We start from the raw sequence: 13,931 nt of genomic DNA on the forward strand, positions 1-13,931 counted from the left end.
TGTAGGGGGGGTGGACTCATAAGGGAAATGACTGATCTTCTGTTCATACATTGTATGAACAGTCAGTCAGGCATTTCTCCCCTGACAGGACCGGGAGCTGTGTGTTCACACACACAGCTTCCTGGTCCTCGCTCTGTAACGAGCAATCGCGGGTGCCCGGCGGCGATCGCGCCTGACAGGCACGCGGGTCAGGGATGAGCGGTGGTGTGCACACACCCATAGTGGCCGCTGCGAGAGCCGACGTAGAGCTACGGGCTCTCGCGCAGGGGAGCCGACCTGCCGCCGTAGAACTGCGGCGGCTGGTCGGCAAGTAGTTGATGGCATTCCAAATATGACCCGTGTTTTGCTGCGATTTCTGGAATCGTAGCAATTCACAGCTACACGATTTGATTCGCAGACGGAACAGAGCCTTAAGCCCCGTAGACACGATCCGAAAAATGCAGAAACCTACACAGATTTCTCTGAAATCGCGGCCGAAATTGGGACTGCCATGCGGGAGTTCGGCCCACGGCTTTGTTCCCGCAGCTCGGTGAGAACCTGGGCTTGGTGGTCTATTTTTTAGCTGCAAACTCTGCCTTACTTTTTTGGGGGGGGGGGGGGGGTTTGCAGAAAAAAAACTTGTGTGCTTGGCTTTAACGGGAGGAACATTCATTGTTTGCTTTTTTTCGTAAAAATGGGAAGCCTCTGTTTTTAAATATCCGCCTATCTTGAAGCTGCTGCTCCCGGTTCCCTCCAGTGCCAATCACATGACCAAATGCCATGCCAAAACGGCATTGGTGTGATCTCAGCCAGTGAAAGGAACATTGGTTCAGGCAGAGCTGCAAATCGCTCTCTGAATGTCCTACAACCCCCAAAAGTCGGCTTGCCTTTATTTTTGTCTGTATTTTTGTTTTATTGTAGATGTCCCCCCTTTTTTTTTTTTTTTTTTTTTATGCACTTATTTAATATCCTGCAGGAATGTTCCATTTCTTTAAAATGTTGACTAGCAGTTTGTTGCCATTAGAAAATAAATCCAAAGGGCATCCGCATAAAGGAAAAACCCATCCATATTGCAGCCAGACGCCTGGCTGCAGCTCTCCTGTTTGCATGGACAAACGTTTCCTTCTGCTTTTCATCTCCTCTGTATTTTCCTGTGATGTACTTGCCCTTTTATAAATGTCATCCCCCGTCCCTTGTAAGTGCATATGTGTGCTTTCCGAGGGCCGTTACTATAGTTAGTGGCTGTAAACCCAATTCATGAATTTTGATCTGGGCACGTATATCTGCAGTGTTTTTAATTATCTCTCTTCAAAGAGCAAAGTCCCATAGCTCTCTCCTGGCCCCGTTCCTCAACCTAATAACTCCTGACAAATTCTTGGACCCATCAGATAAGCAGCTTAAAATTTCTGTCAGGGGAGGGTGCTATAAATTAGCAGGGAGCTGGCCCTGTTACAAAGCACCTCTGAGTGTGTGCTGAGTAGAGGGGGTGTGCGCCTTTCCTCCAATCAGCAATGTTAGCCATCTTGGCTGTATGCTGTGTAAACAAACAGGGAGAGAAACTTCCTAACAATCGGAACTTTCTAAAGAGTATATAAATGTGAAGACAGCAGATATACATGTAAAACCTATGTAGGGAGATTTGGTTCATCTCTGTATCATCTGAGGCTGTTCACTTCACTGGGTGTATGGAGGGTTTACATCCACTTTAAACATGCAATCAAACTAATTTTAAATTGTTGTGGCCAACTGTATAAGGGCCCTTTCACACGTACGGACAAACGGTCCGTTTTTTACAAGTCCGCTAACGTCCGCAAAGATCCGCTTTTGCGGACGGAAGAAAACCCTAATTTTCTTCAGTCCGGATCATCGGATACAAACGGGCAGACGGTCCGTATTCATCCGATTCCCCATAGGGGAGAGCGGAGGAAAGACAGGGCGGTCTCTGCACAGTGTGCGGGGACCGCCCTGTCCGCCGACAGCTCAGCGGGGATTTACGGATGATCCCTGCTGAGCAGACGGACGCGGGGCGGATCAATACGGATCCGCTCCGTATGAAAGGGCCCTTAGATATTTAAAGATGCACCTGTACAATGAGCATGATTACCTACCTGTATGGAGGTTCCATGTGTCTGTGTGGGTTTCCTTTGGGGACTCAGATTTTCTCCCACACTCCAAACACATGCTGGCAGGATAACTGGCTTCTGGGAGGAAGTATTCTTACCCCGGAAAATAAAACTGTTCTGTATGTACAATCTTTAACCGCTTGCCGATCCGCCGTAGGGGTATGACCAAAAAGTGTTCTGGCAGATGCGCTGTCCCCCCTGTCAGAACACAATAGAACAGCGGGGGAGATCACTGCACTAACATCAGATTGTTAGTACAGCGCTGCCAGGTTTTTGTTTTCTTCATTCAGCTTGCTGGCTTGAACAAAAAACTAGCCGTGTACACTAGGCTTTAGCGTCACTGGTGAGGTCAGTGAGCGTTTATTTTATTTTGTATTTTACTTTTTTATTGGTATTGCATGACTGAGCAATTGCCAGTTAAAGTAGCACGGCGCTAAATAGAAAAAAAAAGGCCTGGTCTGAAGGGGGTAAAATCTTCCGTTGCTGAAGTGGTTAAAAAAAGCGGTTTGTGATATGTGGCAATCTCCCATTGAACTTTGTAACCTTTTGTATTGCGCATTAGACTTCCTAATTGCTTATAATAACTCATGTGTTCTGCTTATCTGACCTGGCTTGGCAGCGTCTCTCAGGGTGGAGCAATTAAGGTTTACCCAGCCAGAACAAGACTCTATTGTACTCTCTAATGTACAGATAGAATCCCGAGTGATGCATTAGGAATAACAGTACAGCAGGACGCAGTAGACGGGATCCTCAGGACGCGTTGGTCGGTGTGTTTCACTGTACAGGAGTGTCCTGGCAGAGGTTTTGGTGAATTGGTGTGTTTCTGCTGCCACGCACACGTCCACAATCCCCAACAACGTTGTCATTTGTCTGCAGCTGTCCAAGCTTAAGTGGTTAACTTGCTAGATTTAAACTTGTGGGCAAAGACTTGCGGTTGGCGAAGGGCAAATAAGCATAATGTTCTGCCTCCAAAAAAAAGAGAAGTACTAGGCACTCTTCTCCTAATTATGTGTATTGAAGTCCTCGCTCATTAGAGGGATTCTCAGAACAGAGAGCCGCTTGCGTTCCATCGTGCCAGGATCAAGTGACTAGGTGACATCTCATTTACTCCGGTGCCACATCATCCGTTTCCTCTTTCTAATATTGGCAGGAAGATGTATCTTCAGCGGAGGAGAAGTCTGTATTCCAGAAAGTGACCGTTTCTTGTGAAATCAGACAGTCTTGTTCCGAAGAACATTGTCAGCCCCTGGAATGCAATTATCACAAGGTTTAAGCTAACAGACTGGTTGGGTGACTGGGTTGCCTTTAGATTATGATAGACACTGTATATAGACTACAGGGTTACATTGCTTCATTGTTGCAGACAAAAACGGCTAGAATTTATGGCCAAGTTCTCAATGGGAACAGATGCGGTTTATAACTCTGCTCATCATTAATTTTATCTAATTTTTTTTTAAACTTGATGCGTCTGGGAGAAAAAGGGGTAAAGCAAAACCTTTTTATTTCAATTGGCATTAATAGGCCAGTGATCTCCAGACCATGGGACAAATGTGTCCCTTTGCTTGGCTTTATCTGCCCCTCGGGCACTGCTCTTCTGATATGAGGCGAGGCGCTCCCCGTTCTGGCGGCTGGTGGGCGAGGCGCTCCCCGTTCTGGCGGCTGGTGGGCGAGGCGCTCCCCGTTCTGGCGGCTGGTGGGCGAGGCGCTCCCCGTTCTGGCGGCTGGTGGGCGAGGCGCTCCCCGTTCTGGCGGCTGGTGGGCGAGGCGCTCCCCGTTCTGGCGGCTGGTGGGCGAGGCGCTCCCCGTTCTGGCGGCTGGTGGGCGAGGCGCTCCCCGTTCTGGCGGCTGGTGGGCGAGGCGCTCCCCGTTCTGGCGGCTGGTGGGCGAGGCGCTCCCCGTTCTGGCGGCTGGTGGGCGAGGCGCTCCCCGTTCTGGCGGCTGGTGGGCGAGGCGCTCCCCGTTCTGGCGGCTGGTGGGCGAGGCGCTCCCCGTTCTGGCGGCTGGTGGGCGAGGCGCTCCCCGTTCTGGCGGCTGGTGGGCGAGGCGCTCCCCGTTCTGGCGGCTGGTGGGCGAGGCGCTCCCCGTTCTGGCGGCTGGTGGGCGAGGCGCTCCCCGTTCTGGCGGCTGGTGGGCGAGGCGCTCCCCGTTCTGGCGGCTGGTGGGCGAGGCGCTCCCCGTTCTGGCGGCTGGTGGGCGAGGCGCTCCCCGTTCTGGCGGCTGGTGGGCGAGGCGCTCCCCGTTCTGGCGGGCGAGGCGCTCCCCGTTCTGGCGGGCGAGGCGCTCCCCGTTCTGGCGGGCGAGGCGCTCCCCGTTCTGGCGGGCGAGGCGCTCCCCGTTCTGGCGGGCGAGGCGCTCCCCGTTCTGGCGGGCGAGGCGCTCCCCGTTCTGGCGGCTGGCGGGCGAGGCGCTCCCCGTTCTGGCGGCTGGCGGGCGAGGCGCTCCCCGTTCTGGCGGCTGGCGGGCGAGGCGCTCCCCGTTCTGGCGGCTGGCGGGCGAGGCGCTCCCCGTTCTGGCGGCTGGCGGGCGAGGCGCTCCCCGTTCTGGCGGGCGAGGCGCTCCCCGTTCTGGCGGGCGAGGCGCTCCCCGTTCTGGCGGGCGAGGCGCTCCCCGTTCTGGCGGGCGAGGCGCTCCCCGTTCTGGCGGGCGAGGCGCTCCCCGTTCTGGCGGGCGAGGCGCTCCCCGTTCTGGCGGGCGAGGCGCTCCCCGTTCTGGCGGGCGAGGCGCTCCCCGTTCTGGCGGCTGGCGGGCGAGGCGCTCCCCGTTCTGGCGGCTGGCGGGCGAGGCGCTCCCCGTTCTGGCGGCTGGCGGGCGAGGCGCTCCCCGTTCTGGCGGGCGAGGCGCTCCCCGTTCTGGCGGCTGGTGGGCGAGGCGCTCCCCGTTCTGGCGGCTGGTGGGCCAGGGCGCCCCCTTCTGGCGGCTGGTGGGCGAGGCGCCCCCAGGTCCCCCTTCTGAATCCTGGTCTGCGAGGCGCCGTCTGGTCCCCCTTCTGAATCCCGATGGGCGCCGTCTGGTCCCCTAAAAGTCTGAAGAAAAGTAGTAAATGGCACTAAACTTCAGTACAACCCACCTGCACATAGATGATTTGAAATTCGTATGGTTCCTGTTGTTAAATTGGCCAAATTTCGTTCCTTCCATGGCCAGCTTTTAGTATTAGAATCCAGCAGAGGAGTAAAACGGCCAAGGAACTATGGTTTTCCGATGGCAGTCTCCATTTCTTAGCAGGTTTACTTTAAGAATAAAATAAGCCAAGACACGACTGTTCCGGCATGAGTTGGTTACCTGGAGTGTTCCGTTCAGGAAATAAAAGCCTTGCAATATATACGAAGAAACTCAATACTAGAAGCCGCTAATGGTTTGTTGCAAGAGCTTTTGTTGGCTTTGGCAGGACGGAGCAGGTGCTCGCTCTTTAACTATATACACTAATACTTTCACTGCTTCCGCCTGTGTGTAGCCGAGGCCAAGCCTTTCACTCAACCTGCTTCAGGTACACGATGAACAGCTTTCCAGATGAGTTGGCCCTGAGATCTGGGTGTGCCATAATGCGACTATAACATGTATGCCGTTACGGCACCCTTTGCATAAATAAACGTTTGAGTGCGGTAATTATATGGTGTACAGTAATCGTATTGCTGTAATAGGTTTGTCTTTTTAATTAATAGTTTTGAACTCTTGGCCTCGCAATGCTAAGGACACAAACTGACATTTGATTTATTTAATTTTTTTTCTAGCTAGTCAGACTTCTAAAAGTGATAATTTTCTCCCAAATGTGGTAGATTTTTCACGTGGTGGTGATGGAGATTGCACACAGGCTGTTCAGTTTCTGAGCCGATAACCGTATGGTCTTGCTTATGAATGTAACCTACATGGCAGGTAATGGCAAACTTTGGATCAGCCATGCTTAAATGGGGTCTTCCAGAGGTTGATGGAGGTGGGTGCGGGACACCAGTGATCTCCTCCCTCCTCAACTGTGACGGCTTGCGTCTTCACGGCTGGGTGCGCATCCTGCAATTGCTGAATGGTCCAGCAGTCTAGAAGACTTGAGGTAGCGGGAGAGGAGGACTTCTGCTTGGATAGCCTAGGTCACAGGTGTCAAACACAAGGCCCGCGGGCCGAATCCGGCCCCCCAGGCCATTTCATGTGGCTTTCGCACTTCTCCTGCAGCTGCAGGAGATATTCAGCCCTCATCTGGTCCAATCCAGACCCTTACTTTCGGCTTTCAAGCAATGCATCCAGCTTCTTCCCAGCAGCAGCATAAGGAAAGGGGGTGCACTGTGATGTAAGGTAGAGTGGGGGACTCTACTTCTGATGGTGGGGGGGCTCTGGACATCTTATCTAAGGGGATGCGCTAGACATCTAATCTTAGATACAAATGAACCCTTTGGAGGGCAATCATAATGCTGATGCGGCCCGCACTGAAATGGAGTTTGACACCCCTGGCCTAGGCGATCCAATCGCAAATGGGAGCGGGTTCCTGTCAAAACCAGGTATCGGCCACGCCCCCCAAAAAAATTACACGTCAAATGTGGCAGCGGGGGGGGGGGGGGGGGGGGTGTGGTTGTGGTTATATTTAAAGCCAAACTCCCCTTTTGGGTGGAGCTCCGCTTTAAGATTTTTCTGATATGCGGCTCCCAAACAAAGTATTATCCAGCCATTACATAGATGAGCCTTCTCTAAACTGTGGCCCAGGGGCCTGAAGCAACCTTTTGCTTGCCTTTTGTCTGGCCTTTGGGGGGTGGTATTTATCGCATGACCCTATTATATGGTGGTATTCCTTCCACTCCCACCAACAATAGGACATTATTCCTTCCACTGATTTCATTTTTTCTACTTCCGCTGGCCAGACTCCGGCCCCCCTGCAATCCGAAGGACTGTAAACGTGTTCCTTTTGTTTAAAATGTTTGTTCCCCCCCCCCCCCCCAACAAGGGGTAACCTTTTGTGGGCCAGTGAATCGGGCACCTCCAGCATCCAAGCCATTAAATGTTCAAGTACCGTAGGGTCCAGTCGGGAGCACACCATCAATGAATGAGGCCTGACGCTCAGTTGCATTGCCTGACGCTCAGTTGCATTGCCTGACGCTCAGTTGCATTGCCTGACACTCAGTTGCATTGCCTGACGCTCAGTTGCATTGCCTGACGCTCAGTTGCATTGCCTGACGCTCAGTTGCATTGCCTGACGCAGTGACTCAAACGTTGCACTCTCCTTGTGTTGTGATCATGCAATATATTAGTTTTGGACGCCATTTATGTTGTTCCATGGTGTGCTGGCAAATATCTTTACTGCCACCATCAATGACGACCCAGGTTATCAGCAGGAAATATCACAAACACCCCATGGTGGGCATTTGGGTTCACACTCCAGCCCAAAAAAGTTTGGGGGGGTAGATTGAGCCCCAACCAGTGATCCGATGCTTCCACTGAGATGGGGTTGAGAGGCTACTTTAGATCTTTCTTATAATTGTCCTTTTGTAATGGGCACCTGGATAAGGCCAGGATTTGTGGATTGCTTGTTTATAGGGTGCGGAGTGTGAACCCCCGGGGCAGTGACCTCTCATATCAGTCACCTTGTAGAATGAGCTTCTAAAGAATAACGGCATCTGAATGTCCATTTCCAGGTAGAGAGGAGCAATGAGCGGCCTCTAGAATAATCCAGCACATATTGCTCGCACTTATGCATTGATAACCCGCTGAACACGAGGCCTTGTTCATTGAAGTATGCGAAGCTCTAGAGTCTGACTCTGCAGTACAATCTCTGACTGTGATGAAATCCTATGGGATTCTCCGCAGGCAGGATGCCAAGTTTTCTATAAACCGGGTCTTCTATTAGAGCCCCGGATTGACCAATCCATTGAGCGCTCACTGGCAGGAGTTTGTCTTCATTAAAACTCAAGAACACAACCCACACTTTCAGTCGCTTTGCTGGAAAGCAGCCAGTGAAGTCCACAACAGCTGGACCACAAACATTCCGCCTGTAATGGAGGGGAGAACTTTAGCGCATTTAAGGCTTTCACAGGTCTTGGAGGCTCTGTATCCCCCCCCCCCTTTTTTTCCCTCCCCCATCAACTCTTTATAGTTTTTTAAAAGGACAAAAAAGTGTAACAAAATGCTTTTTATTATTGGATAACTCGGATTTAATATGGATGAAATTGTGTATTAAATGACTTGATTACTGATCACTTTAAACCCCCCCCTCCTGCCCAGACCAATTTTCAGCTTTCGGTGCTGATGCGCTTTTGAATGACAATTGCGCGGTCATAAAACACGGTACCCAAATGACATTTTTATCCCCCCCTCAAATAGAGCTTTCTTTTTGGTGGTGGTTGATCACCCCCGCAGTTATTTTTTGTTAAAAAAATGTTAAATACCGAATTAAAAAAAATATTTATTTTATTTTGTTATAAAATTTTGCAAACAGGTAATTTCTTCTCCTTCATTGATGTACACTGATGAGGCGGCACTGGTGGGCACTGAGGTGACAGACGTTGCACTGAAGTGCATTGATGGGTGACACTGGGCACTCAAGTGGCAAAATAAAAATTTAAGTCTGCTACAAATTGTGTAGCTGCTGACTTTTAATATAAGGACACTTTCCTATCCAGGGCGCCCGCGATGTCTGCACCCGAGCCGACCTGTCCCTCGGCTCCGGGTGGAGGCGCCAGCAGTCTTGCGGCTTCACAGCCTGTTTCCTACTGCACATGTGCGAGTCCTGAATGGTCCCTGCTTTCTTCTGGGACCCGTGTCTCCCAGAGGACGGGGTACAGGGGATGGACAGAGTGCAGCAATCTATCCCCAGGAGTGGGAGGGAGGAGGAATCTGATCCACGGAAGTTCCATTTCTGGGTGGAACTCCGCTTCAAATCCAAATGATTTAAAGCTGAACTGGAAGCACAGATACTTGAGGCAGACCACTGATGTAATTTTATTTCCTACAGCTACAGGTTGCAGGAAAGAGAATTGGCTTGATTCAACACTGTTGGGGGGGGGGGGGGGGGGAATCCCCTCGATCCCTCCCAAGGAGCCATTGTGTTCTTGGGGACAACTATCGGTTTCCTCCACCAGGCAGTCCCACCCCACACACATTTAACTCTTTAATTGCCCCCTAGTGTTAACTCCTTCCCTGCCAGTGACATTTATACAGTAATCGGTGGCCATTTTTTAGCTCTGATTGCTGTATAAATGTCACTGTCCCAAAATGGTGGCAAAAGTGTCCGATCTGTTTTCCACAAAAATCGCAGCTCATCGATATTACTAGTTAAAAAAAAAAAAGCCATAAATCTATCCTTTTTTCTTTTGTTGACGCTATAACTTTTGCGCAAACCGATCATATTGCAATAAGCGTATATTACGCTTATTGCACTGAAAGTCGGGCAACTTTGTCGTCGGGCTAGTGTGAACCGAGCCTTACAGCGCACCAGCGCACACCAATTTTGGTAGTATAAATATTTAATGTGGAATGGCTTGTTCCTTGCTAAAGAACTTTTTATTTTTATTTATTTTATTTTTTTATTATAAGTTATGGTAAAGTTCCACTTCAAAAATCCACTTCTTGCCCGATTATAATATGCCGTGGGTGTTTTTTTTTTTTTTTTTTTTAATAAATTCCTCTGATTAATCGTTTGGTCTTCCTCATAACCAGATTGAGCACAAGTCTGGTTTTTATTTTTTCTTATTTTTTTTTCCTCCCTCCCCCTTTTTCTTAGTTGTCCCTTTAAGCATACTCAGATGGATTCCTTACATTCCTGCTCGAGTTCAAAATACTTTTTCAAAACATTTTATTAAGTAAGATGGACTACATTTGTCCAAAACAATTTAGATTCAGCATAAATATAGCTTTAATAATATGGATCTGTCATCTAGTTTCACATCTATTCAGATTTTACTCTACAATCTGTGACTTCCCGTGTTTGTGTTAAGCTGCACATTAAGCAGCCATAATATAATTAATAGCAAAGTAATGTAATGTTTTCGGTCTGTATGAATCACTTTAAACATTTATTTTCCTGTATTGGAAAGGCTGTTAACATATTGCAGCCCTCGCACGCACGCTCGCATTTTTCGAATGGATTTTGAGGGCTGCCGGGGGGTGGCGAGCCCCGCGATCAGATGGGAAGCGAGGAGAGCCGCCACTGGGTGATCAGAGCAGGGAACATCACAGCTTTTGTGTCAATAGCTGTGTGTTCCCCTGCTGTGCGCTGTCACATAGTCCGGAACTTTGGTAGACAGGTCACCCGTCCAATCCTAGGACGGGTGACATGTATCAAAGTTCCCCGGACAAGGGGAGGGGCTTATGTGCGACGGGGGGGTGGAGGGACACGGCTATTGAAACGAAAGCTGTGATGTTCCCTGCTTTGATCATCCAGTGGTGGCTCTCCTCTTTTCGCCCTCCACAGGTAGGCTGCCCGTGGGACACGGGCTGCATGGTGGGCACAGGCAAGCTGCGTTGATGGGCATGCATAAAGTTGTTACTTTTTTTTGTAACTTATTTGTAGGGTTGTCCCGATACCGATACTAGTATCGGTACCGATACCAAGCATTTCCCCGAGTACTTGTACTCGGGGAAATGCTCCGATACTTCACCCGATACCTGGGCAGTCAGGGTGATCGGTGCGTCAGGGGAGTTGCAAGTCTTCTCCGTGCTGTCTTCTCCCCCCGTCCTGTCTTCTCCCCTCGTGCTGCCTTCTGTCCATTCACATAAGTGAGCATCGTAACCTGTGTTTACAATGCTTCAGTTTATGAATGGAGAGGAGCTTCTCTCTGTTCATTTTAGCTGAGCCTGCTGAGAAAGGGACTGGGGAATCTGTGTCCTTAGTCCCTTTCTATGTCTTGAAAGGGAGATGTCAGAGGTCTGTTAAGACCCCTGATATCTCTCCAAGGACCCCCAACAGGGCTGATTAAAAAATAAAATTGAAATAACAAAAAACAAAACACACTCACAATCCACTCCCCCCCTAAAAAAAAAAATCACTGTTAAAAAAAAAAATAATTGTAATAAAAAATAAAATACTGTCACATGACATTAAAAAAAAAGTATCGGTACTTGTACTCGGTCTCAAAAAAGTGGTATCGGGACAACCCTACTTAATTGCATAAATTCTTAAAGTGTAATTTCATGAGATTTGAGGGCTGATTTAGGGGCAGGGGTTGGGCGGGGCAACTGACAGAGAGTAACCCTTGAGGCCTAGCATCTCAGGACTAGAAATTGAGCCCTGCATATTGTATGTACATATAAGCTTTGCAAAGCATGTCTGGAACTGACTTTTTTTTATTATTTCTTTTCAGATGCAGCAGCTGTTTTATGAAAACTATGAGCAGAACAAGAAGGGGTATATTCAGGACCTGCACAACAGCAAGATCCACAGAGCCATCACTCTACATCCCAATAAGAATCCACCATACCAGTATCGACTGCACAGCTACATGCTGAGCCGCAAAATAGCAGAACTACGTTACCGCACAATCCAGCTTCACCGGGAAATCGTGTTGATGAGCAAATACAGCAACACCGAGGTCCACAAAGACGATTTCCAGCTCGGAATAGCTCCGTCTTTTATGAGGTACCAGCCACGCCAACGGGAGGAGATTTTGGAATGGGAGTTTCTCACTGGCAAGTATTTGTTTTCAGCGGCCGATGGGCAGCCCCCAAGACGAGGAATGGATGCTTCACAAAAAGTAGCGCTAGATGATATAGTGATGCAGGTCATGGAAATGATAAATGCGAATGCCAAAACCAGAGGCCGTATTATTGACTTTAAGGAGATCCAGTATGGCTACCGTAGGCTGAACCCGCTCTACGGCGCAGAATATGTTTTAGATCTGCTCCTGCTCTACAAAAAGCACAAGGGCAAGAAAATGACCGTTCCTGTGAGGAGACATGCCTACCTCCAACAAACTTTCAGTAAGCTTCAGTTCAAGGAGCATGAAGAGATCGACGCTAAAGAGCTGGCGAATAGAATAAACCAAGATTCCGGCTCCTTGTCTTTCCTTTCCAATTCCCTTAAGATGTTTGTCTCTTTCCAACTCACCTCTTCGAAGACGGAACACAAGGAGCCCAAAGACCAGAAGGTCAACATTCTGGTTCCATTATTTGGGCGCTTCGAAATGTTCAGCAGGTTCATGGCCAATTTTGAAAAGACTTGCCTCCTTACCAACCAAAACGTGAAGCTCGTGGTTTTGCTGTTCAATTCCAACTCCAATCCCGACAAGGAGAAACAAGTCGAACTCATGAGAGATTATCGCGGTAAATATCCAAAGGCGGACATGCAAATCTTGCCGGTGACTGGGGAGTTTTCTAGAGCCTTGGCCCTGGAAGTTGGATCTTCTCAGTTTAGCAACGATTCTTTGCTTTTCTTTTGCGATGTGGATTTGGTGTTCACCACGGAGTTTCTTCAGCGTTGTAGAGCCAACACTGTCTTGGGACAACAAACGTACTTTCCCATTATCTTCAGCCAATATGATCCCAAGATTGTTTATGCCGGGAAGGTTCCCAGCGACAATCATTATGCATTTACACAAAAAACTGGATTGTGGAGGAACTATGGCTTTGGTATTACTTGTGTTCATAAAGGAGACCTCCTTCGTGCCGGAGGATTTGACGTTTCTATACAGGGATGGGGACTGGAGGACGTAGACCTTTTTAATAAAGTAGTACAAGCAGGTTTGAAGACTTTTAGAAGCCAGGAGGTTGGCGTGGTCCACGTACACCATCCGGTGTTTTGCGACCCAAATCTCGATCCTAAGCAATACAAGATGTGTTTGGGATCCAAAGCATCAACGTACGGTTCCACCCAGAGACTGGCAGAACTATGGCTTGAAAAAAATGACCCAGCATTTGGCAAAACTACTCACAAAAATGATACTGTGAGGACAGCCTGATAAGCCAGCATAGCTGGCCCACAATGAACCTTTTCATAGCCATCTAATTTATTTTTTTGGTTTTTGTTTTTTAAAACTTTTTTTTTTTTTTTTTTTGGTTTTTGTTATTTTTAAGTAGCTAAGGAAACCATAGTTAAGGTTTTTTTTTTTTATTTTTTTTTCTTATGAGGCTCTCTGCTCCCAAATGAACTTTTGAACAAAAAGAAATGTGATCAGTATTTGCCTTTCACACATTGCAATACAACAACTTGAAGCTTTTTTATGTACAGTTCCCTGTTTGTCACATTCCATGATGTCTCGTTTTTTTCTGTCCTACCCCAACCCCTCTTCTGCAACATAGTGAGTATGGCCAGTAGACCCTGCACTGTACCTGGGATATCTCCTGTGTGTTTGCCCCCCCAATATCAATCCATCGGTTTTAGTTGTTTTTATTTTCTGAACAAATCGCATTAGTTACAAGCATTCATAATTATGACAGTTGATACAGTGGAACCTCTGATTGCGAGTAACTCGGTTAAGGAGCGTTTCGCAATTCGAGCATTGTATTAGGATTTTTACAAACTGTTTGCTAGTGTCTTGTAATACGAGCAGGATTCAGGCCAAAGCGGTGTGCAGTACCGCGTTTGGCCTGAAGGAAGGGGGGGCGCCGAGCCGACTGGTGCCGTTCGGAAAGGCACGGAAATACTCAGGTGTCCTCAGGCCTTTCCAGCCGTTTCTGAGGCTCTCCGGTGCCCCCCCACCTCTGGCCACATGCGGTATTGTATGCCATTGAAGTCAATGCGGAACTAATTATTTAATTTTTCGTTCCCATCGACTTCAAGGGGTAAACTCGCTTTGATATGCGAGTGCTTTGGATTACGAGCATTCTCCTGAAACAGATTATGCTTGTAATCCGAGGTTCCACTGTATTTGAAATTACTGGTTTTAACCACTTGATTACCGAGCCTGTTTTTCAGATTCG

At 48.7% G+C, this 13,931-nt stretch overlaps 1 protein-coding gene across 1 annotated transcript in view; it reads left to right on the top strand.

Moving 5' to 3' along the window:
* CHSY1 (chondroitin sulfate synthase 1) overlaps positions 1 to 13,209 on the top strand; it is a 70,875-nt gene extending 57,666 nt beyond the window's left edge. Inside the window, exon 3 of the mRNA XM_040342318.1 lies at positions 11,378 to 13,209. Within this exon, the coding sequence (XP_040198252.1) occupies positions 11,378 to 12,970 (1,593 nt within the window). The 3' untranslated portion in view covers positions 12,971 to 13,209. The remainder of the gene's footprint in view (positions 1 to 11,377) is intronic.
* Positions 13,210 to 13,931: the final 722 nt, after the last annotated feature.

The sequence above is a fragment of the Rana temporaria genome, chromosome 3 (assembly GCF_905171775.1).
Source record: "Rana temporaria chromosome 3, aRanTem1.1, whole genome shotgun sequence".
In the NCBI taxonomy this organism is placed as follows: Eukaryota; Metazoa; Chordata; class Amphibia; order Anura; family Ranidae; genus Rana; species Rana temporaria.